This window comes from Martes martes (assembly GCF_963455335.1).
Source record: "Martes martes genome assembly, chromosome: 13".
In the NCBI taxonomy this organism is placed as follows: Eukaryota; Metazoa; Chordata; class Mammalia; order Carnivora; family Mustelidae; genus Martes; species Martes martes.
Genome location: NC_137901.1, coordinates 18,540,510 through 18,566,647, shown reverse-complemented (window position 1 = coordinate 18,566,647; position 26,138 = coordinate 18,540,510). Strand labels below are relative to the sequence as shown.

Genomic DNA, 26,138 nt, shown 5'->3' with positions numbered 1-26,138 from the left:
CCCAGGGTAGAGTTGGTGCTTTCTCTGCTATGTCCCTTATTGTATCTTGCAATCCTCCTTTCTTCAAAGCACCATTCTTACTACATTGCCATGGTGTCTTTACATGCCATTATGTATCTGTGAGGTTTGAGTTCCATTACTAGAAAATCATCTTGTTAGTCTTTGTATCTCCAGTGTCTTGCACAAACACAGGCGAATGTGTAATAAACGAATTAAATACGGAAATGAAATTCAGAAAGTCTTGACGTTTTAAAATCATATTTTATAGAATATTAATTTACATTACCTACATTCTTTAGGTTCTTAAGCTGGGATTTAGAAATTATTTCCTACCTTCCTTTAAACATGATTCAGTTCAGAGCAGAGATTTAAGCAAAGGAGGCAGAATTAGTAATAATTATGGCAATAATTTTTAGAAGAGCAGCGACTTGAGATTTTTTTTTTACATTTTTCTTTAATTGAGATATAATTGACATACAACATTACATTAGTTTCAGGTTTACAACATGATGATTTGTATTTGTGTATATTGTGAAATGATCACCACAGGAGGTCTAGTTAACAGGAAATGCTTCTCCAAGGATGGGTAAAGTATGACGTGAGGGGTTGTGCGAAGAATGAGAAAGGAGCATCATCCTCGTATAAGCAAAGGCCCAAACATGTGACACAGCATGGGTCTGGAAGATACAGGTGTTTTAGGGACACCTGGGTGACTTAGTTGGCTAGGCATCTGCCTTCTGCTCAGGTCATGATCCTAGGGTCCTGGGATCCAGCCCGACATCAGGCTCCCAGCTTCTCCTTGTGCCCATCCTCCTCCTCCTCTTTGTGCTCACTCTCTCCCAAATAAATAAAAATAGAAAATTAAAAAAAAATACAGGTAATTTCATTGGACTGTAGTAGAAGATATGGGGGTTGTGATGAAATTGGAGGCAGCAATATACTTTGCTTTGCAAAGAAGTCTTTACTTTGGAAAGATTGTATCCTTGGATTCTAAAATGCCATTGAAGCCCTTTCAGTTAGGAAGAAACATGGTCAGATGAGAGGATGATTGAGCCAGAAGAGAGACCAGTTAAGGAGATTTATTACAATTTTATGATTGAAGAGTTGATTAGCAATTTAAAATAATTTTGTAATTTTTTTTTATAATGTCCTTTGTTCATTCTGCCACGTACTCTGATAGGCTTACACAAGATGAGTAAAACATAGTTCCCATAGAGTACAGGAAAAGGTAAATATGTAAAATACCTAACTATATCAACATAGCCAAGGTGTATACGTTTGTGACATACAGTAGATATAAAATTTTATGGGAGCTGGATCATTATGGACTAACTTTCCTTTGGAGAATTAGGGTCTTGGTGGAAGAGAAGGGATTAGAATAGAACAAAGAAGAATATTTTGGGCAAAGGAATAAATAAAAGGATTAACGGGTGGGAGACCATGGTTATGGTATGAGAGCCAGTTTGTTAAAGCTGGAAAAATAGGGGCACCTGGGTGGCTCGGTGGGTTAAGCCTCTGCCTTCGGCTCAGGTCATAATCTCGGGGTCCTGGGATCGAGCCCCGCATCGGGCTCTCTGCTCAGCTGGGAGCCTGCTTCCTCCTCTCTCTCTGCCTGCCTCTGCCTACTTGTGATCTCTGTCTGTCAAATACATAAATAAAATCTTAAAAAAAAAAAAACTGGAAAATATTTGGTATCAGACCATAATGGGCCTTGAATGTTGTGCTGAACGATTTTGTATTTTATCCTGAAGCTTTATTTTCTGATTATGAGAATAATATATAATGGCTATATACCATTTAAGAAATGTAGGGAAGTATAAAGAAAAAAGAAACTAGTCTGTAATTCCATTACAAAATGCAATGACCAATATTTTCATGTATTTCTTCCCAGTGTTTCTCACCATGCTCAGATATATACTTAAGCTTTCATCCAATAAATGAAATCAGAACTATACTGTGTGTGTGTGTGTGTGTGTGTGTGTGTGTGTGTGTGTGTGTAATTTTATCTCACTTAAAATTGGAACAGGAGGGGTGCCTGGGTGGCTCAGTCCGTTAAGTGTCTGTCTTTGGCTAAGGTCATGATCCCAGAGTCCTGGGATCAAGCCAGCAGAGGGTCTGCTTCTCCTTCTCCCTCTGCTCCTCCCCCCACTCATTCTGTTTCTCTTTCCTTCTCTCTCTCTCTCTCTTTCTCAAATAAAATCTTTAAAAAAAAATAGGAACAGGAAATTTTGCCATGTGGTTAAATGTGTCCAGAAAGCATGATTTGTAGTGATTGCAGTATTTATTCTATTATATGGCTACACTTAAATTATTTATCTGTTTCCTTATTGTTAGACTCTTTAGGCTTCAATTTAAAATAATGGCTACCATTTCACTGCACATCTTTGTACATAAATCCATGTCTGTATTTCTGACTATTTAGGATAGGGTTCTAGAAATAAATGTACTGGATCTAACTGCCTAAAGGTCTCACAGTGTATTTTGCTACGTTGCTCTTCTAAAAGGCTGCTTTTTAAATTCACGCCTGCAGTGTGTGGGTTTGACTTCCATTGTATTCCTGGATAAGTAGTTTTTAGTGTTTACTGTGTGCTAATTTTATAAATGGTATCTTGTAGTTATTTTAACAGTTATTTCCTTGACAACTAGTTTGAGCTGGTTTTTTCCTATATTTATTGACTCTTTGTTTCTTTTACTGCGAATTGTCCTTAATCTTTATGGTATTCTCTCTCTTATTTGGTCATTAGTATTTTTCTCACTGATTTTAAGACATATTTATAGATTGTAACTCAGTCTTATTTCTGGCACATTTTCCTATTTCTTATTTACCTTTTAATATTTTTACAGTAGTGAATTTTATAGTAGTGAATCTTAAGTATGTTTGGAAAGCTTTTTCTCATCTTGAGATCAGATATATTCACCTGTATTTTGGTTTAGTTTTTAATCTGTATTTTCCATTTCTCTTTATAACCCATGATAATGGTAACTTTTTGGCGGAAGAGCGATGTGACTGGATTTGTGCTTCAGAAAGAAGTCTTGTGGCTCTGTGAAGTTAGGTTGGAGTAAGGAGAGACTAGGGGCAGTGAACCCCACTGAGACAAGAAAGTAAGGGTCCAGATGTGGTGACAGTGATAGGGGGGATAGAATAGAAGAGGAAGGATTCTCCACTGACGGCCTGGCAGGCACAGCAGGTTCAGTGGCAGCGTGGACATCGGGACACATTGACTATGAGGTGCTATGGGACATCTAGGTACAAGCAGTTGTAAGTAGAGGATTGAAACTCCAGGAGGCTGGTCTGGTAGATGATGGAAATTAGGGAGCCACAGGTGTTAGTCCCAACGTAGGAGGAAGGATGAGTTTTCAGGGCAGCTGACGGCTGAGAAGGGTGGTCAGAATTAGAAGGCTCACCAGGAAGGGAAGCTGGGGGAGGTGGCTTTTAATTTTTTTTCTTTATGCTTTTCTCTCACTCCCCCAGCAAAAATAACGATGTCAGATACTGCAAAGAGCTCAAGGAAGAGCAGGACTGAGAGTTTCCTTGGATTAGCCTCCTGCTTTCTCTACATTTGGCTAAAAGGGGCAGTAGAGGAGGAGAGAGATCTGTAGAAGAGGGGGCATGGTCAAAGGATAACACTCTTTGTGAGAATCTAAGTAGACCTGAGCATGTCCCGTACTGAGGGAAAAGAATCTGTGAATAGGGAGAGAGTGAAGGCAACGTGGAAAGAGAGGGGATTTGATGGTACAGCAACTTGAAGGGACGAGTCGCTGTGATAAATGGATTTTTCTTTCAGGCGGACCAGTAGTTCGTTCTCAGAGAATTTGTGTAGAGGTTACTGAAATTTTAGTCTCTTCTATGAGTAAAAGGACTCTCTGCTTCAATAACAAATTTTTTTTTGTTTTTAAATAACTGGCCATTTTATAATTGTTTCAGCATAAAATCCTCATAAATTCACATTTTTTATATGCTGCTAATTGGCGCAGTTCGTGCATTACTCTTAATGATAGAGGTACCGAATATGCATTCAAGTTCCTCTGTTTATTGCTCATCCGTGAATGTATGCAATTAAACACTTTGTAATTATAACCATTTTTTAAAAATGTTTTTTTGCAGGGAAATTTGCCTAAATATTCTCATAACTCCCTGATGGTTCAAGCAATAAAGACGAACCTAACAGACCCGGACATACATGTGCTTTTCTTTGATGTGGAAGCGTTGATTATTCAACTCCTGACTGAAGAAGCCTCTAGGCCGAATACTGCGCTTATTTCCCCAGAGAATTTGCAAAAAGCATCTGGCAGTTCAGACAAAGGGGGCTCTTTTCTAACTGGAAAACGAGCAGCAGTTCTCTTCCAACAAGTGAAAGAAACTATCAAAGAGAACATAAAGGAACATCTCCTTGATGATGAAGAGGAGGACGAGGAGATGATGAGGCAGAGAAGAGAAGAAAGTGATCCAGAGTATCGGTCTAGCAAATCTAAGCCATTGACCCTATTAGAATATAATTTAACGATGGACACTGCAAAATTGTTCATGTCATGTCTTCATGCCTGGGGTTTAAATGACGTTCTGGATGAAGTTTGCCTTGATCGCCTTGGAATGCTGAAACCGCATTGCACAGTATCTTTTGGTCTCCTATCCAGAGGAGGTCATATGTCCCTGATGCTTCCTGGTTATAATCAGCCTGCTCGGAGACTGTCACATGGGAAAGCAGAAGTAGGAAGGAAGCTGCCAACAACTGAGAGCGTTGGAAAGGGAACTTACGGAGTGTCCCGAGCCGTCACTACCCAGCATCTCCTGTCTATCATATCTTTGGCAAATACGTTAATGAGTATGACTAATGCAACTTTTATTGGTGATCATATGAAGAAGGGTCCTACCAGGTGTGACCATGATAGTTTGATTTTATTCTCACATTTCAGGGGAAAAAAAAAAGAATGAAACCTCTTTTATTTTTCTGTTTACTACTTTTTTTTTTTTTTTGGTTCTGCCCACCTTGGCATTTTTGTGTCATCTCAGTGTTTCCCCTTGAAATTTTAAAACACAACATGCATAATTTAAAGGATGTTTAATCTTTATTCAAACATACTACATAGCTATTTAAACTGAGTATCTCAATTCAGGTTAAGTGAGTTATGGACTAGCTCTTAGAATATAATCTTAGAATTGTATCTACTTAAAGTTTGCATTGACATTTAATTCAAAGTGTTATATTTGGTTGAAGTGCTTCTTTATGACTTATATGTAATGAATGATAGGTGTTTATTAATTAGCTTCAGAATTTTGTGAGAATTTTGTCAGAATTCTTCAGTTGGAAGAGAGAAAACTTTTTTTAATTGTAAGAGAGTATTATTTTAATATTTCATGAATATTGAACCTGATTAGTTATTATCTATTTTCTAGAAGTCATGAAGGCAACTTTTTAAACTGTGGTTTTATTATCCTTTATTGAGAGTTGATCATATTGAGAAATTTTAAAAAAATCAAATACTTAAGTAGTACTTACCTAGTGTCTGGTTCTGATGTAAGTTCTCTTATAGATAGTAGGTCATTTATGCTCTTAACCCTACAAGGCAGGCTTGGGTTACAAGATAAGAAAACTGAGACACAGGTTAAGTGATGTGTCTAAGGTCACACAGGTAGTTAAGTGGTGTTAAAGAATTCACAGTGAGACAGACTGCCTTGGGAGTTCAAGATTTCTAATGCCCATATTACTTTTTTCAGATTTTAGAGATGAATTCTATTAGACTCACCGTATTGTTCCATGAACTCATTTGGACCAATCATATAGGGAGGGCTGAAATCTCAGCATGCTAATACTGAAGAATGAAGGACTAATTACGATATTTATTTGTCAGTTTTAGGACACTAAACTGTTCAGAAATATTTCTTAAATTGGTATAAAGCATAAATTGTAGATATGAAATTTTTGCTTGCTATTTGCTAATCATTCAATAGATTAAAATTTGAAAAGGAAAATGTTCATAGGTAAAAACAAAAAAACCCATCTTTTTGGAATGGTAAATTGAAAATGTTCTGTGTATGTTTCTTTTGCAATTCATTGAGGATTAGAAAGTTTAATATTTTAAATGATTCTGGAAATATGAAAGTATGAATGTGTTTATATACATATATTTTCTTCCTTTTTTTTTAAAGGCCACCTCGACCAAGCACCCCAGACCTTTCTAAGGCAAGGGGTTCCCCTCCAACTTCCAGTAATGTTGTGCAAGGACAGATTAAACAAGGTAAAATTAAATCTTATTAAGTAATTGACCTGACATTTCAGCTGTAGGAACTGAGGAGGCATAACTAATGTATAATCATAACATTTTGTTTGTCTCATATTGTTAAAAGGGAGAAAAGTTGTTATATTCCAGATGTAAATATGGATAATTAAGATGTCAGTTAAAAATAAATCAGATTTATTTAGAAACTGATAAATGAGCATATATCACATAATTTTGTTGTACTGTCTTTGACCTAATTTTTATGAATTAGGGGCACCTTAACTTGACAACACTAGTGTGTTAATCATGTGTATCTTGGATTTAAAAGTTTTACCTATTTTTTTTTAGTTTTACCTATTTTTTAACTACATTTATAAATGTTTTAAATTCATGTTTTCATTCTGTATCTATTCTGTTATTTGCCAATAGTTCATGCTTTGTAATCCACAAGTGGAAAAACTTTCCTTTTATTTATGTCATCATATGTCTTAAATTTTTTTTTTAAAGATTTTATTTATTCATTTGAGAGAGAGAGCATGAGAGGGGTGAAGGTCAGAGGGAGAAGCAGACTCCCCATGGAGCTGGGAGCCCGATGCGGGACTTAATCCCAGGACTCCAGAACCATGACCTGAGCCAAAGGCAGTCGCCCAACCAACTGAGCCACCCAGGCGCCCCTGTCTTAATTTTTGTCTACAGCTTTGTTTTTCATTAGTAGATAGAAGAGAAAGTTGGGTTTTTCTTCCATTATTATCTTTTATGTCCATTATAAGAGTGGCAAATGAGGGAACCAGAGTTGGGGGATGGGGGATCACTTCTGCTTAGAGAGCTTTCCTTCAGGCCGAGAGTTAATGCTGACTCTCTCAGAATGTGATAGAAGTGAAGAAGAAGTGAGCAAGAGATGAGACGATGAAGGTTCTGCCTGTGAATGATGACTTCAGGGTCTTCTTTTTTCCATAGTTATTTGTTTGTTTAGGTTTTAAAGACTTTTTTTTTTTTTTAACAATTTTTCCTTTCCCTAGGACAAGTACTTTTCTCTTTCTTAGCTTATTATTTGATATTTACTTTAATATCTTTAAATAGATGCCTGATTTTCAGTTTTAGGCACTACTGGCGTCTCATTATGCACCATAAACTCCCACGTTCTCTACCCCTACTCCCATTTTTCATTCCAACCCCTCATGCTCACATCCTTTGTTACCCTTCCTCTGATTAAAAATATAAACTCGTGTAAAATAATTGTATGTTATAGAAAAGTTTTGGTTGGATAACTTTTTATACTTGTGTATGTGTGAAATTCATATACAGAAAAGTACGCAAAACGGAAATATGTAGCTGAGTGACTTTTACATGCTAAACTCCCTTGTAACTACATCTGTGGACAAGAACTTGAACATTGCCATCATGACAGAGGTTTCTGGTATGTTCCCTCCCAATCATTAGTGCCCCCTTCCAAAAGTAACTACTGTCTTCACTTCTGGGAAATCACTTCCTTTCTTTCCTTTAGAGTTCTACCACCTAAGTTTAAAGCCCTAAATACTGAAGTTTAGTTTTGCTGTTCTTTGAGTTTTATATGAATTCCGTCAGTCATGGAGTATGTACTCTTTTGTGTTTGGTTTCTTTTATGAGATTTTTTCGATGGTACTGCATTTGAGATTTGCTCATTTCATTGTTCATTTTTATTGTTCTGTAGTAGTCTGTGGAATGAGTGGACCACAGTTTCTTCATCCATTTTCCTATCAATAGACATTTGAATTATTTTCATTGTTTTTCATAAATCTGCAAAAGTTCTTGCATTTGAATCTTAATGTACCTTATCAGTATCAGTATTTCTGTTGTGTATATAACTGAAAGTGGAATTTCTGCATATGTTTAGCTTTAGCTTTAGCAGATAATATTATGTTTTACTAAGTGAGTGACTAATACATATCCATCAAAATGGCTAAAGTGAAAAAGATGGAAAATACTGGGTTGGCTAGGATATGGAGCAACAGGAAGTCTCATACACCATTGGTGAGCTAATGCTCAGCAGTGAATGTAGCTAACCCTGAATATTTTCCATCTCTTTCACTTGAGCCATTTTGGTGTATATGCAATAGTCTCTCAGGTGTTTAATTTACATCTCCCAATTCCCATCAAGGTTGAATACTTTTTAGGTATGTTTATTGCTCATTTCTATATATGTTCTTTTGTGAAGTGCCTGTTCAACTCATGTGTGTCTACTAGGTTTTTGTTGTTGTTGTTTTTTTTTTTTTTAATGACTTGTAAGGGTTGATCTGTGACTGTCCTTGATATGAGCCCTTTGTTTTATGTATTGCAAATATTTACTTGCCTTTCGCTCTTATCTTTGAAATTCAGCATCTCTCAGTTTCAATGGAATCTAATATATCAATTTTTTCACTTACAATTAATATTTTTGTGTCCTATTTAAGAAGTTACCTTGATACCCCTACCCTGATATCATGAAGATAGCCTTCTGTTTTATAAGCTTTATTATTTTACCCTTTTTATTTAGATCTATAATCTGCCTACAATTCAGTTTTGGGTATAATGGGAAGCAGGGGTCCTGATTTGTTCCCCACTGCTTTGCAATGCCATCCTTGTCATAAATAAAATCTTCTTCTATATGATCTGTTTCTGGGACTGTTTGAGCCCATTGACTTGCTTGTGTATTCTTGTGCCTTAATTACTGTAGCTTTATAGTAGGACTTGGTATTCAACAGATAGAGTCTTCCCATCTTATTCTTAAAGAATGTCATGGCTATTCTTGTTTCTTTGAATATCTCAATTGTCAGTTTAGAGCTAGTTTCTCATTTGTTATAAAGACCTATTGTGATTTCAACTGCAGTTTTATTGAATTTGTAGATGAGTTTGAGGAGAATTAATTGTGGGTACATTCATTCAGTATATTCCTCTATTTATTTAGGTGTCATTTAGCTATTGTAACTCTTTTATAGTTTTCTGTGTAGAGGTCTTGTATACTTTTTATTTAGATTTTTTCCTAGGTAAGGATTTTTAAAATACTCTTATAACTGGTATCGAATATTTTGTTTCCTGTGCCTCTGGCACAGAAATGCAGATGATTTTTATATGTTGACCTTGTATCAAGCAGGCATGCTCTTCACCCATTATTTGTAATACTTTATTTGTGGATTACTTTGACTATATGGACAGTCATATGGGACACTTTTTCTATTTCCAATGTTTTCCCTTTAAGCTTTCATAATTATTATATCTCTTGTATGCTTTTTACAGGTAATTTATAAGAAATTAACTTTCCATTATTCCTTTGCTAAGTGTTTATCATCAGTGTATTTTGGGTTTTATCATGCTTTTTCTGTATGTATTGAGATGATTATATAATTTTTCCTTCTATTCTGTTTTGATGTATTATCATCTTAATATATTGTTGAATTTGGCTTAATATTTTCTATTCAGGAAAAAGTTTTCTCTTCTTCCTCTTCCTATTCCTTTTTTTTTTTTTTTTTTTAAATAACTAGACTCCACGCCTAGCATGGAGCCCAGCACAGGGCTTGAACTCACAACACTGAGATCAAGACCTAAGCTGAGGTCAAGAGTTACACACTGAACCAGCCAAATGCCCCAATTTTCCTTTCTTCTAATGCTCTTATGAAGTGTTACATTATGCAGGTTTCAAAAAATGGATTAAGAAACCTTTTCTTTTTTTCTGTTTTGAGGTAGAATTTGTGTAAGACTGACATTCTTTCTTCCTTGTATGTGCAGTAGAATTTGCTGGATTTAGATCTAGAGTTTTCTTTGTGGGAAGTTTTAAAATTCTAGGTTTAATTTCTTTCATTGTCATGTGACACTTCAGATTTTCTGTTTCTTCTTATGTCCGTTTCATTAAGTAGTACATATTTAGTGATTTTTCTAGTTCTTTTAAATTTGTTGTCATTTGAAAAGATACTATGTTTTAAATTTTTTAATATCTGTGATGACACCATCATTTTTGTTCCTGATGTTGTTAATCATTTGTATCTTCCCTCTTTTTTCTTCATCTGTCTCATCAGGCACTTATCAATCTTATTAGTCATTTTAATGAATCCTCTGTGCCTTTGTTTTTCCTTTCTAAGTGCATATTTTTTCCTATCTCACTGAAATCTGCTCTTCTCCTGTTCCTTTTTGTAGTTTAATATGCGGTTTATTTTTAACTTCCTAAGATGATGGTAACTTAACAATTTTTAGCCCTTCTTCCTTCAGAGTACATGCCCAAAATAATGTTATCTGTGAATAAAGACAGTTTTGCTTCTTTTCAGTCAGTTTGAATTTTATTTTTCTTACCTTATTGCACAGGCAGGGAGTTAGAGAATGATGTTGAATTGAGAAGTTAGAGCAGTCATCCTTGCCTCATTTCCAGTCCATGGGATAAAGCATCCAGTCTTTATTAAGCATGATATTAGCTGCAGGTTTTTCTTAAATGAGCAGAATGTTAAATCAGGTACCCTCTATTCCTAGTTTGCTGAGATTTTAAAATTTTGAATGGATGTTAGATTTTGTCAGATGGTTTTTCTGCAGCTGTTGAAATTAGCAAATGATTTTTCTCCTTTATTAAGACAAAGTACATGAAATTTTGAACTTTAAAACAATCTTGAGGGTGACTGGGTGGCTCAGTTGGTTAAGAGACTGCCTTCAACTCAGGTCATGATCCTGGAGTCCTACGATCAAGTCCCACATCAGGCTCTCTGTTCGGCAGGGAGTCTGCTTCTCCCTCTGATCCTGCCCCTTCTCATGAGCTCTCTCTCTCTCTCATCCTCTCTCTCTCAAATAAATAAAATCTTTAAAAAAAAAACAACAACAAAAAAAACTCTTGAGATCTTCTGTTAGACAACACTTGGTCATGATGAATTATTCTTCTTATAGATTGTTGGTATAATTTGCTAAAATTTCTTAAGAGTTTATGTTATGTTTATTAGGGATTTTGGTCTACAGTTTTCATTTCTGATAATTCTCTTTGTTCAGTTTTGGTAATAGGATAATGCTGGTCTCATAGGAATTAGGATGTTATCCTCCCCACCCTACCCCACCCTTTTTTTTTTTTGTATTTTCTGGAAGGGTTTGTTTAGGATTGATATTATTCCTTACTCGTTTTATCTAAATTCACTATTGAAAGTATGTGGACCTGGAGTTTTCTTTATGGGAAAGGTGTTAACTACAGATTTAAATGCTTTAATAGATACAGGGTTATTTAGATGTTTTATTATTATTATTACATCTTGGGTGAACTTTGCTATTTTGTGTCTAAGTTATTGGGGAGAAAAGCTTAATATTCTCTTATTTTTCTTTTAATATCATATCTGTAGGAATTGAAATGGTACCCCCTCTCTCATTTTTGTTATATATATTTTATGGTTTTTTTCTTTTCTCCTGAGTAGTCTGGCAATGGTTGTGGCTTTCATTATTCTTCCTTGCATTCCTATTAGTTTTTGCTTCATGTATTATAAAACTCTCTTATTAGGTACATAAGCCTTTTCTTACTGATTTTTTTTTTTTACTTTTGTCATTATGAAATGACCTCTTTATCTTCGATAGTATCTTTTGCTTTGAAAATCTACTTTGTTTATAATAATACAGCCAGTTCAGCATTTTTTGGTTACTGTTATTAGTGTGGTATGTATTTTCTTGTCCTTCTACTTTTCACCCATTTGGGGTCGTTACATTTAAATTGTGTTTCTTATAGGCAATATGGCCTACTTTTTACTGTAGTGTTTAAGCCATTTACATTTAATGTGGTTGTTGATATAGTTTGAATCTGTCATTCTGCTGTTTTTTCTCCTCATTTGTTCTTTTTTCCTTCTTTTCCTTTTTCTGCTGTTTTCTTTTATGATTTCACTTTATCTCTTTTATTGACTTATAAGCTAATTGTTTATTTTGTTGTTTTAATGGTTTAGAGTTTCTAGTCTACAGAGATCTTTAATTTATAGAGTACCTTCAAGTGATATTATACCATTAACATTTAATATTAAAACTAAAAGTTATACTTTTTTATTTCCTGAACTTTATTCTATCTTTGTTTTATATTTTACATTTATGTATTTTATAAACTCTTCAAATCAGTGTTATTTAATAGTTAATTATACTTTAAAGAGATTTAAATAAGAAAAAGAATACATTTAACTATGTAATTACCATTTTTGGTGTTTTTCATTCCTTTATGTAGATCCAGATTTTTGTCTGGTGTAATTTTTTTTTTTCTGCCTGAAGTAAACATTTCTTGTAATGAAGGTCTGCTGTTCTTTCAGCTTCACATCTGAAAACATCTTTATTTGCCTTTGATTTTGAAAGATATATTTTGTCTGGTATAGAATTCTAGGTGGACCATTTGTATCTCTCAGTACTTAACAGAGAATACTCTATTATCTTCTTACTTGCTTTGTTTTATTTTTTATTTTTTTTTAAGATTTATTTATTCATGAGAGAGAGAGAGTGTGCATGTGTTAACACCTGTGAGTTTGGGGAGGGAGAGGGATAAGCAGATTCCATGCTCAGTGGGGAGCCTGAAGCAGGGCTTGATCCCAGGACCCCAAGATCACAACCTGAGCTGAAATCAAGAGTCAGATGCTCAACTGAGTGAGCCACCCAGGCGCCCCCTCATTTGCTTTGTTTTTAACAAGAAATCTGATGTCATCTGTATTTTCCTATATAACATCAAAAAAAAAATTTTTTTTACTTTATTACTCTTGCTGTTTTAAAGATTTTCTCTTTGTTATTGGTTTTGAGCCATTTGCTTATGAAGTGCCTTGGTGTAATTTTCTTTATGTTTCTTGAAGTTGAGTTTATTGAGCTTATTTTTTATAGTTTTCATTAATTTAAAACATTTTTTCAACCATTATTCCTCCAAATATTCTTTCTATTCTCTCCTCTCTTCTCTCTTTAGTGGACTCAAATTGTATGTACATTAGGTCACTTGAAATTGTTTCATAGATCACTGATGCTTTATATTTGGAATTTTTTTTCCCTGTGATTTCATTATTTAGTTTCTGTTGCAATGTCTTCAAGTTCATTCATCTATTCTTGGCAATATCCAGCCTGGTATTAAGACGAACTAGTGTATTTTTCATCTCAGACATTATGATTTGCATGTCCGTAATTTTGATTTATATCTTTTTTATATCTTCATTATTTCTATGTAACTTTCTTCAGTATATTAGCTATAGTTATAATGACTGGTTTAATACCCTTATTTGATAATTTTGACATCTCTGTCGGTTTGGGGTTCATTTTTAATGGATTACACCCCCCCCCCCCCCCGTTATGGACTTTGCTCTCCTGCTTCCTTGCATGCTTGGTAATCATTGTTAAATGGCAGATACTTGGATTTTACCTAGTTGAGTACTGAAGATTTTTATATTGTTATAAATCTTTTTTTTTTTTCTTTTGTAACTTATATTCTGGATACAGTTAAGTTGCTTGGAAACAGTTTGATCTTTTTCTGGTCTTGCTTTTGATTTGTTTGGTGGGTTTGGAGTCATGCTCTAAGGCTAATTTCCCATTACTGAGGCAAGAGCTTCCTGAGTATTCTACCTAGTACCCCATGAATTGTTAATTTTCCAGTCTGGCTGGTGGAAGCAACATGGTCTTTGGCATTATCGTTTCTTCACACACATGAACTGATCAGTGCTCTGAATATTCCAGGGGGATGTCTGAAGAACTTGATCTTTGAAGCTTTCTTCTCTCTGTCCAGTGGATTCTAGCTGCTCTGGCTTCCTGAGACTCTCAGCTCTGTCTCTTCAACTCAGGGAAACTGTGGGGCTCTTCCTCCAACCTCTTCCCATATCTTGGTCGAGAAACTCCCACAAAGCAATAAGCTGGGGCAATCATAGTGCTGTTTGTCTCCCAACTCCTGACTCTCAGTTCATCATCACTTGATGTCCAGGGGTTTGAAACCATTGTTTTATGTGTTTGGTTAGGGGAATTGTTTTAGATGGGATTATAAATCTGTTTCATTTTATTCCATCTTGGCCAGAAGTGGCAGTTCCTCTCCCTTTTCTTTTAATATGTCCTAAATATACTATTACTTCATAAAGTAAAAACCCTTTATGTTGTATAGAGTTTCAATATTTTTAGAGCCATTACTTCAGAGAGAAATGGAAACAGGCTCACAAAGGTAAGAGACTTGTTTAAAATATGGTTAGTTATAGTGGTATGATTAGGATACAATAGCACCTTTTAACTTTAAGTCTGTGCTTGTATTTATGTCCTAAATCTATTAAAAATATCTTCCAGCTTACACAGTACAAATCAGTGACAGGGCATAATCTCCTCCATTTAGTTAGTTCAGAGCTTCATTGACAATGAGTTCCTGTTAGGGGCACCTGGGTGGCTCAGTTGTTAGGCATCTGCCTTCGGCTCTGGTCATAGTCCCAGAGGCCTGGGATTGAGCCCATTTTGGGCTCCCTGCTCAGAGGGGACCCTACTTCTCCCTCTCCAGCTACCCCACTGCTTTTGTTTCCTCTCTCGCTGTCAAATAAATAAACAAAACCTTTAAAAAAAATCAGTTCCTGTTAGAGATGGTATTTGTTTTCCTCATCATTACCATCTTTATTATCATTATTTGTAGTTGATGTTTCTTCTTGGATTACATTTTCTCCCTCTGTAATCCTAGCAGATACAAGCTGTCCAGTTTAATTTGTGACATTGTTGTGATGCATTGTGTACTCCATCACTGTTACGGCATTAAACTTACTCACCTGGTCAGGTCTGAGGACGTTACTTTGATTTGAATACTTTAATGTTGCTCCTCTCATAAAGCATCACGTTTTGAGAGCAGTGAAGAGGGGGAGGGGGACACTAAGAATTGAGGCATTTTCCAAAGCATTTATTTAAGGCAGTAGAGTTAGGAATTTCCATTTGAAACAATACAGATGCTTATCTTTTAAAGTGAATAAAGGTTAGCAATCTGTAGTGAGAGTTACATTATAAAATACTTTAGGATGGCATGATGAAACTCACTTTCTATTTGAATATTGAAAATATGGAGTGATTATCTCTTTAATAAATATTTATTAAGCCCTTTTTTCCTCCAACTCTATTTGGGTCGTTAGAAAAATTAGTCTGATGTATACTCTCTTGAGTAGTTTATATACATCTATCTAGTAGATAACTCAATGGACATAAACAACTAGCTAGTGTAAGAAACGGTAAGAGAACGGACAAAGCTCTGAGTTCTCTGACTATAGTGGAGCAGTGAGGGTATTACATTTTTGTCTTTCTGTTCTAACTTAGCTCGATTTGCTTTCAAACATTTTCCTCTTTCCTTATGTTTTCTTTTCCTGACTCCCACTACATTGCACATTGACTCAATCCATTTCTCAAGCTGAATTGCAAACATGAATATGCTCCTTTTCGATAAACTGTCACTTACATGTTGGCTAATACTTGTTCAGCTGCAAAATAATCTATATGGAGTAAAGACTTTAGCTGTGGATTGGACCTTTTGTAGACATTTGGGTCTAAGAATAAAGATGATATAGATAGTTCAGCTAACGTAATTTCTCATAAACATTATCAGGGTATTTCATTGGAAAATAATTTCTTCACGAGAGCTTTATTTTGTCTAACAGTGGGCTTGTTCATTCAGTCTTTGCCAATCATTAACATTTACTGACAGTCATGTCAGTACTTTTTGATAGAGTCAGTTTTTATTTATTAGACACTCGATTGTGTACTTTACAAAACATCTCACTTGAGAAAGGGATCAGACTAAATTGTTGTTCATAGTTATACAGCCCTAAATGGCCCATAGCTATAGGCTTATCTACATCCTGATATACTGTACTTCTCTTCGTCAGTTAAGTAATGTTGTGGCCTAAGTCTTTGGTGTGTGTCTCTAGTGCCTATCTTGACTGTGACCCTCTGTCTACGTTAGTAGTTACATCTTTACTCAGTGGCAGGTGTGGAAGCAAGTCTAAGCAATTTAAATGTGTAAGATTATGTTACAGTATCTGCTATTTTATTTTTCAAAAATGGGTTTGCTTTAGGTTGTCTAAACTTAGAAGTAGGAGGTAGTCATTGTTAAATTATTTCAGGCATCATTTATACAAATTAACCAATAGATTTTCCACCATCCTTTTCCAGGTTCTATAGCAAGAAGTATGGAGTACATATATCAGGTCAATGGATGGACCTCAAGACTCGTTAAAATTTTGTGTTTGAACTTATATGCCTTTTATTTTAAAAAATTGGTTTATGACTTTGGTCTTTGGAAGCTCAAAGGGCAGACATTTGTTCTATTTGTTCCTTTTTATTCACTGATTTAGCACAAGTTCTTGGGAACAGTAGCTGAAGCATAGAAGGCACTCCGTAAATATTTGGATAAGTGAATCTATAGATACCTTCTCTTTATGCTTCTAGTGTCAATATGTCAGTAACTAGGGGCTGGGTCTTTAAAGCTGACAAAACAAATCTCTGCCTTCAAGGAGCTTATGTCTAGTGGAGGAGATCCAGAGGACAGTGCAGTTGGTGATAACATTTTCTTTAGTTATTTGCTTTTCCTGCCAGATTCTGAGTAACAAAGCTGCATCTTTGTCTAATCTTTATGAATTTTTATATACTTCGCCCAACATCTGGCACATAGTAGGTGCTTCTTGTTAATTAAATGAAATAGAAAATTTGAATAGCCTCCGTACGTCTAATTCAAGTTATTATTCATCTTATCACTTTATCTTTCACTGTAATAAACTCTCCCCCCATGGTGCCTGGTCTTAGTTCGTTTATTTTTTTAGATGTTAGTAATGAAGGAGGCCTTTTACAGAAGCAGGATTTTAAAAAGTTTTTTAATTTTTATTTTTTGGACTCTGACTGGAGTTAAAGGCCAAGGTAAAATTGCCATTACATCTGAACTTATTCCAATTCTGGTATAATCCATTGGTGATCTGGAGGTTAAATAGAGTTTTACTGTATTTTTCAGACATTATTAGCCCTTTTGTATTTTGCCTTGATGTATGTCTGTCAGAATACTATCTTGGGCTGTTAATTCATTCTGCTTTATGGTAGGTCCTTATCCTTTCTACTTCCTGGAACCTTGTACTTCCCTATTGCCGTTAGACTTTTTGTGCTCTTCCGTCATAGCATTTTAAGGATATACTTTTTTCTTAGACTATTTGATTAATGATTTATCCAAGTGCTTCATGTTGACTTAAAAGATGATGAGAATGCTCATCTCCCATAGACATAAAGGGCAGATGTTGCTCTAAGATCTCTACATTGAATGGCAGACCTAGTGTGGAATGCCTTCTTCTCTATCCTCCCCTCTCAAAGCTTTGTGATTATCCTGTAACACTTTAGATAAAGTGATTCATTATTAAATAATTTTATTTGTGTTAAACTTTTAAAAACTTCTTTACCCATTGCATTTGGTTTTACAGAAAACTTTCTAGATTTTCTTTATTCTCTTCTGAAAAATGTACTGAAAGGGCTATTTGTTTTCATGTACCAGGAGGCTAATGAGGTTTAGACCAATAACTTGCTACCTAAAGTATGTTCACTTTCTATCCTTTGTATATTTAGCATGTCACAATGGCAGTAGGGAACAGTGGAGTTCAGAGTCAGATTTCAAATGAAGACTGAAGTAGACCTATTCAGAAACTGAAAAACTAGGGGTGTTGTAACATCGAGTTCTATGCAGATGCTATTTAACGGAAAGCGTGTGGGTGTGTGTGTGTATGTTGTCACAGGGTTCGTTTATCTTCTCCTGTCTTTGCGTGTGATAGTAAGTAGTTGAAGAGGCTCTTAGCTGCAAAATTTAAAGAACTTCGTAGGTAAGATAATAGAACTCATGCCACCTCTGTCATCACCTGAAGCTATGCTGAGACTTTTTTTTTTTTTTTTTATGCTGAGACTTTTGCCCTTAGGCTTGACTAACCCTTAGTAAGAGAAGTCAATTGATAATTGACATCGCAGCTTTTTAAGAAACCAAATGCTGCTTATGCTTCACGCTATGAATTGTCAATATTCAGTGCTACATATGACTTCCTTCAGATTTACTATTGTCATTAGGCCTTGAGCTTTTTGTTTTGGGAGTGGTACTCTTTAAGTTTCTTTTGCTGACTTCTTTATATGTAGACAGTTTTAAAAGCTCAAGCAGAGTTAATTTGAATTTCTCAATTAGTTATAAAAGTAGTTCTAGATTCTGCAGTCTCAGCTGTGAGGTAGTCGGAATGAAGTATTTTTTGGTGGTGATGCCAAGAGTTTTAAAGCATAGTAAATCTGATTCCTTGATCTGTCTAATAGTATTCTTGATTTTTTTGTGTGTGTGCTCACAGAATTTATTAAAGGAAAATGTAAATGTCTTTTTCCTTATATACTGTCATTTAAACAGTACTCCAAAAAAGAGTCTGTTTATTTACCTCATTAAAAATAAACTTACATATATTGAACATTATTCTGTGAAGAGCTATTATACTTATTCTAGTAGTTTTCTCAGTAGCATTTCTAGTTTCCTTTATGCTTGTGACTTACAGAAGATGGAGTTTAATCCCATTAGTTACTCGACAAGACTAGGGTAATGATCACTCAGTACTGAACTTTTATTCATTTGTATTGAATTTCCTCACCTCTCACTTAAGAGTAAAATCAGATATCACAGCCTTTTCAGGGATGATAATAATAATTTCTTTTTTTTTTTAAGTGAAATTATGGAAAAGTCCCAGTTGTTGGAAGCCACCATAGGAACTTTGTGAACAATTTTGGTAGCATGAAAGTTAAAACCTGAAAATTGACTCTCTGCCATCCAGGCTCGGCAACTTTTTTGCATGAGGAAGTGAATATTTGATAGGCCATAATAACTGAATTTGTAATTAGAAATGATTTATAAAATGAAAAATTTATTTAATGGAACATAAAAGTAAGATTTTTTCATAAGATTACAATATAATTCTTATATCTTAGGAAATGTGCAGTTAAGAAAAGCTCTGTTTCTTTCATAAGCATAACATAAAATTATTATAATTTCATAACAAACAAAAACAGGTCTGTGATAATAAAAACAATTATAATTTCCCAGATGAGACTTTCATATGTGCAGAATGTGCTTCTTAGGGTATATAGCATTGGATTTTTTTTTTTTTTTTTTTTTTTTTTTTTTTTACTGTTCATGTACTTTCAGTTCTACTGGTTACTACTTCACACGTGCCTGATTGACATTATGATGCATTCGTGTGGAAATTATGAAAAGTTGTTTTCATGCAGCTGTCCTGTAGTTACAAAGGAACTTCACTGCATGAAAAACAAACATATCATTCAGGGGACAATGCTTAATCTGTTCAGGAGCCCAAACCTATTGCTGTTCAATGACAGAATAAAGGAGAGGGATTAATTTGAAGATACTTGTGCATGACATATGGTAATTTCTCCATAGGAAGGAAGTGTCAAATGGTGACCTCTAAATCTTACCATTGACCTCCAGTTGTAGAATGTGTGTGCCATACGGTCTTTTTGCCTTTTCATATGATAATTGAAGCTGAAACATTTTCCTGGTAATATGACTTTTTGGGGGGTGGGATGGGGTTGCTGCATGTATTTTATGAGGATTAGAACATTCATAGTAATTACTTTGATAAAACAAACATGGGTATCATAAAAATATTTTTTAAACTAAAAATGAAGCTATGTTAGGATTCTTACAAAAGTTGTTTAGTATACATATTCTTTATAAGTTGGCAGATTTCAAATTGTATTTTTATCAAAGGAGTGTGGAAAATTGAAATGATTTCAGTGGATGTTGGTTTGAGATATTAAAAAATAATTTACATGTAAGGTTAGGAAATAAATCATTAGAAAAATGTAATTGGCAGTATGATGACCAACTTAAAGTTTTCAGTATGTGATACATTTTAAAAGTTGAATTAATTCTTAATATGTCTGTCATTTTTTACTTATAGCCTTATTTGTTTTAGAACTGTTTTTGTATCAATTGGTACATCGATAAATTAGAATATTAAGTAGATTTTGGTTTTAAGAGGAATTTGAACTACACTGTGATTGCTGTTCAATAAAATATATCATTTCCCTGCCGTAATCCTCAACGATCATGCCCTTCTGATGAAAACATCATTTTTCAGTTCTCCATTTACTATATTTTGCCAACTTTGTTTTTCATTCTTCACTAATACTGAGCTTTTTTTCAGAAGCCGCTGTACCTCAATTCTCTCCTCTTTATTTCTTCTGTTTTCTCTGCAAGTTCCTGCTCCTGTCATTTCCGCTCGGTCTGATGCTGACCACTCTGGCTCTGACCCTGCTTCTACTCCTGCTTTACATACCTGTTTCTTAGTAAATGAAGGTATTCTCTCTCAACTTCCTAACAACTCCCTCTCAGTCTGTGCTTTATTCTGATATGACATGTTCTTTTTATCCAGTTTACACATTTATCTGCTTTGTTATATATGAGATCCTAAATTTTCCATTTTTTAACTTTATTTGCTAATGTCAATGATAAGGGCCAGCTAGGAAAATGTAATGCTGCTCCTGGCAGGTATACACTGTGTTTCTCGTAACCTCGAATGCCATTAAAGAAGTGCAAAGATGCTAATTTTTGACGTGAAGTAGGTATTAAAAAGTGGATTGGTTTTCATAATGATGTTTGCCATGTGATCTCTGGTGTTAGAACTAATGAATCTGTTTTGCATGTTTCATTACTCTGAGGTTAGAGGGAGATGTGAGGGGTCTGTTTACATTATCATTAGAGAAGTCTTCAGAATGTTGATTAGCACCTATGATTATAAACAGAGAGGAATTCGCCTGTTTATCCTCCTTACTATTTCTGTTTCTGGATGAGGCAAAAATCCATAATTTCAGTTTTTAAGATGTAGTTAGGCTATCATATTATCCCTATGGAGTTAACACTAGGTGAAAGTGTTTTTGGAACTCTGAAAATGTGAATGGAATCCACAAACCTTTTTCCCCCAAGAGCCACCATAGGATTATTTATACTGCCTGGAAACCTAACGGAACTTGTGAGCTCTGAGTTATATCCACTGTCTTCATTATGGGCTCTGTCTTCACCAGATGTATAATATAAAAGGAAATTTTATAAAATCTCAAGTGTAATCCCGATTGATTCTGACTCTTCACTAGAAAGCAGTATTAACAATCCATTCAAATGGAAAGAATGGTGTAGTATCTGTAAAGTACAGAGCTCATGTTTGAAGTACCACTCATTTGGAAAGAAAACACGGGAGCACAAAAGTATAACTCATTTTTTGTTTGGCTTCCCTATCATAGACATGTGCTAAGGTTAGTGTGCTAAGACTGGATTTTAGCAAAAATAATTCAGGTCAAATTTGTTAAGCTATTGTGAAAGAGTAATTTGTTAGTTCAAAAAAAAGGCTCTTGACTTTGGACCATGGTGAGAATCACTGTCCTATTAAAATTCAGCTCATAAATAACACTTCACACATTTATGAGACATGTAATTTTTTTTTAATTTTATTTATTTATTCGACAGACAGAGATCACAAGTAGGCAGAGAGGCAGGCAGAGAGAGAGGGGGAAAGCAGGCACCCCGCTCAGCAGAGAGCCCGATGTGGGGCTCGATCCCAGGACCCTGGGATCATGACCTGAGCCAAAGGCAGAGACTTTAACCCACTGAGCCACCCAGGTGCCCCGAGACATGTAATTTATATTTACATATATGTGTGTATGTATAAGTGTGTGTGTGTACATATATATATCTCCTCTATATATGTATATATACTCTCTCTATATATGTATATATACCCTCTATTGAAAATAAATTGGAATCTAAAATGTGTGTGCTCATCTTAATCATTTAATTATATATTCTCAGTTGATGAGAATTTTCTTACTGAAAGGATAAATCTTTAGATAGGTGGCTTATCTGTTACTCACTTATTCTCTCTCTTCTCTCTCTCTCTCTTTTTTAAGCAATCCTAGTAATGATTTTGAATTTTATGATAGGATTCTTTTTGTTTTAGATTATTTCAAAACATTGATTTGTTAAAATTCTGTGATCACTTATATATGGTAGTAATTGCTTTTTTGCATTCATTTTTGATTATTTGTTCTTAAGTGTTATCCCCTGCGGATAATGGTAATTATTGTGGATTAATAGTGGCTTCATACATGATTTGGGAAGATTGAGGCATTTATTTTGTATATATTTTTCAGACCCCTTGGTTGAAATGCTTATTTGAGCATGTCTGGATACTGTTACTTTTAGATACTGCAGTGGCTTCCAGTGTTTGTTTTCTTTAAATAATCAAGTTCCATATTATGGATTAGAATTTTGGGAAAAAAAAAACTTTTATTCGCATAGATTAAAGTTAGTGATACTTAAGATGTTGTCAATTTTGGATTATCTGGTTTTTATTTCATGAAATGTCTGAATTCATTTTTCCTCTAAAAATTGATGTTATGTTACTTACTCAGTTATGATTGTGATTAAATATCTGATTCATTTGGTAGGAAAAGAGATCAATAAGTATTAATTAAAGGCCCTGTGATAGACAAGGGAAGACATTTCTGTTGACTGACAAAGGTGGTCATACACAGATGGCCAGGCCTTAGCAGACATGAACTTATCTTTGGATATCTGTGTGAATGCCCTTTTAACTGAAAGTAGTTTCAAGTCTACAACTCTAGTACATATTTATTTCTATGTTTTTCTCAATTCTGATGGTGTTTTATTTTAGAGGGGCTGTTTAAAAATATGTTTTCCTTATAGAATTTGTATGTACTTTATGTGGAAGTTTATTTTTGTTTAAGACTTTGAGATTTCTTGTAAGTACCAATTACAAGATTTAGAGATAAACTACATTTGATATGATTTGTATAAAATATCTAATAAATTGTAATCATTTATAATATAATTTAGCACATCTGTCCTTTTTGATTTTTGGTTTATTTAAAGAAATGTCTTTGAATTAGGGAATGCTAAAATGCTTAAAGTATTTGTAATATGTTACATTTTTAACAGGATGGAGTCAGTTGGCTGCTATGCATTGTGTGATGCTGCCAGACCTGCTGGGACTGGATAAATTTAGGCCCCCACTTCTAGAGATGCTGGCTCGAAGATGGCAGGATCGATGCTTGGAGGTAATATTGATGTGGTATGGATAGAAAACAAAAACAGGAAAGCAGTAGACAAGTGTAAATTTGAAACGAAATGCTTAATATTTATCTAATTTCTTTTCACCTGTTTATTTCATAGAAAATATGGATTTATGATTTTTTTTCAGTTTATGTATTGAATAGTAATGTTCCAACTTGCATGTTTGTTTTACTTTTGAATCCAGTGAATATTTGACCAAAGGTTTCATATACTTTATAGGACTGTTTCTTTGAGTGTTGGTTTCTATAGAGGTTATTCTGTATAGATTAACATACATGCATGCTCACATACATACACCCAACTCCCTCAAAATCACACACTGAGGTATAATCACATCAGTCAAATTCTAAGTGAATAGCCCTTGTCCAATGGAAGATAATGCATTATAATAAAAGAAAGTCTTTGGAATTCAGAGAGACCCAGGTTTAAATATCAGTTCTGCCAATTATTAACTTTGTGACCCTGGGCAATTTACTTAAGCTATTTGAAGCTCATTTGTAAAGTGAGGATAATAATATATTCCTCATGGGATTGCTGTCAGGATCAAATCAGATAATGCAAGTAAAACAGTACAGAGCCTGACACATGGTAGGAGCTCAATAAATGGGTAGCTATTATTTTGTGTTAATGGACTTATGCTGTATTAGACATCGCTTGAATATAATATCGCCAGGGACTTGGAAATGTTTTATGGATAGAGATTTCCTTTATTATGGCATTTGACCTGTCTAGCTATAGCAGTTTGTATCATTCAAGATTTTAAATTTATCAAATATAAATATCTCCCCCATCTGGTTTCCCTTCCCTCAATTCTAAATAGAATTGTAGCATACTAAAATTTCATGGTTTTGCATTGAATAGTATCTGAATTCACTTCAAAATCAGTTATAATTAAAAACAGTTTTTATTCAAACTCTTATCAGACATTGCTGAGTTACCTTTTCAGTGACAAAGAGTAAATAAATTGATTGATAGACCACTTGACAGTTGAAGAGCTTCTTTGACCTCGTGCTTGTGGTAATTTGCCAAAATAAAACTCAACTAAAATTGCAAGAGAAACGTGTGCCGCATTGAAGGACAAACTGAAATGATGTAACTTTGAGAACTTGTTTCCTTCTATAGAACTAATGCCATTACATAGCAATGTATTTTGCCTATTTGTTAAAAACAAATTGTTTAAACATGTCTTAGGTATACAGGAATTCTGCAGATTTATATATATGTTCATGCAAACAATACTTAGTGTATAAAGAAATTCACTAGATAAGGTTAAATTTCTTGAGGGTAAAAGAGAAGACAAAGTTTAACAAAGTTTAGAAGACAAAGTTCTAAAAGTGACTTTTAACAATGACAATTATATGGAAATTTAATGTGAAAATTAAAGTGCAGAAGTGTTTTAAAAGCTTTGGAAAATGAAGTTTTAAACCCAATGCTGCATAAATGTACGAATATAATTCTATTAGTGTTAAAATATTTTTCACTGAGATCATTCATTAAAATGTCTTTGATTTTGCTCACATCCAGTTTATTCAGTATTTAATTCGTTACTTGGTTTGTGGTTTTTCTCTTGTAAATAAATGTGGCTTGTATATTTCCTAGCTTTATTTTGTGATGAACTTTCTAGTTTTTAAACACCTCAGCAACTGACCTGGTTCCTATTTTTTCATTTGGCTCCGTTTCCTTCTCAGGTCAGAGAAGCCGCCCAGGCCCTGCTTCTAGCTGAACTGCGAAGAATTGAGCAGGCGGGACGGAAGGAAGCCATCGATGCCTGGGCCCCTTATTTACCTCAGTACATGGACCACGTCATATCACGTAAGAGTTCTCTACAGAGCTTTACATGCTTAAACATACAAAAGTTCTGAAACTCACAGATATGCTTGTTACTGCCTCTCAATAAAAGTGAGTCATTTGAAGTGAAAATAAGGGAGCCTTGAATTCTACGTGTTCATTTTCTGAATCCCTGTGGTTTGGAGTTTGGTTTAAAAGAATATATCTAAATACTCTCTGATGGACAGACCTCTTACAAAATTAATCCCCAATCAAAAAGTCCTACACTCTTTCCCAGTAACATCTGTCTCTGTTGCATGATTATGTTCGCGGATGCCGGCTTGTAGATCCGACCTGATGGTGTGCACGTGCAGTCTAAGGCAGGGCCTTTCCAAGTTGAGGTTGGAATTGTGAATCCTTAAGAAGTAAAAATTGGGTAGATTTAGACCAGTGTACTGTTGGAAAAGAAAATTAGCAAGGATTTTGACAGACAAATCTTTCGAAAGAATATAATTTGAATGGACTGAGAAAAGCCTTGGGAAAAATTGTTGGAAGTGGTTGAATGTTTTTTGTAGAATCAAACCTTTGTGATCCTGCTGCTCAGTCAAGTGGTCATTGAAGAAAACTTGTATTATGCTATCGTAGTTTTTTTCTTTTTAGAAAAGTGTGCTTTATCCCCAGTTCATCATTTGATTGATTTTTTCTTCTTCTTCCCTTTTTTTTTTAAGATTATTTATTCATTTATTTCACAGAGAGAGAGAAAGAGAGAGAGAAAATGAGCAGGGGCAACAGCAGAGGGAGAGGGAGAAGCAGGCTCCCCGCTGAGCAGGGAGCCCCATGCAGGGGTCGATCCCAAGACCCTGGGATCATGACCTGAGCCGAAAGCAGAGGCTTAACCCACTGAGCCACCCAGGTCCCTTGATTCTTTATTCTCCTAAGAAGAATTCAGGGGTACCTGGATGGCTCAGTGGGTTAAGCCTCTGCCTTCGGCTCAGGTCATGATCTCAGGGTCTTGGGATCGGACCCCGCATCAGGCTCTTCACTCAGCAGAGAGCCTGCTTCCCCCTCT

General features: G+C 34.9%; 1 protein-coding gene across 1 annotated transcript in view; it reads left to right on the top strand.

The window, feature by feature from the left end:
• The window catches only part of WDR7 (WD repeat domain 7), a 331,238-nt gene that overhangs the window by 73,940 nt on the left and 231,160 nt on the right, over positions 1-26,138 (top strand). The window contains exons 14-18 of the mRNA XM_080821004.1: positions 4,106-4,875; positions 6,149-6,237; positions 20,414-20,512; positions 23,168-23,286; positions 24,991-25,114. Coding sequence (XP_080677130.1) covers positions 4,106-4,875; positions 6,149-6,237; positions 20,414-20,512; positions 23,168-23,286; positions 24,991-25,114 — 1,201 coding nt within the window. The remainder of the gene's footprint in view (positions 1-4,105; positions 4,876-6,148; positions 6,238-20,413; positions 20,513-23,167; positions 23,287-24,990; positions 25,115-26,138) is intronic.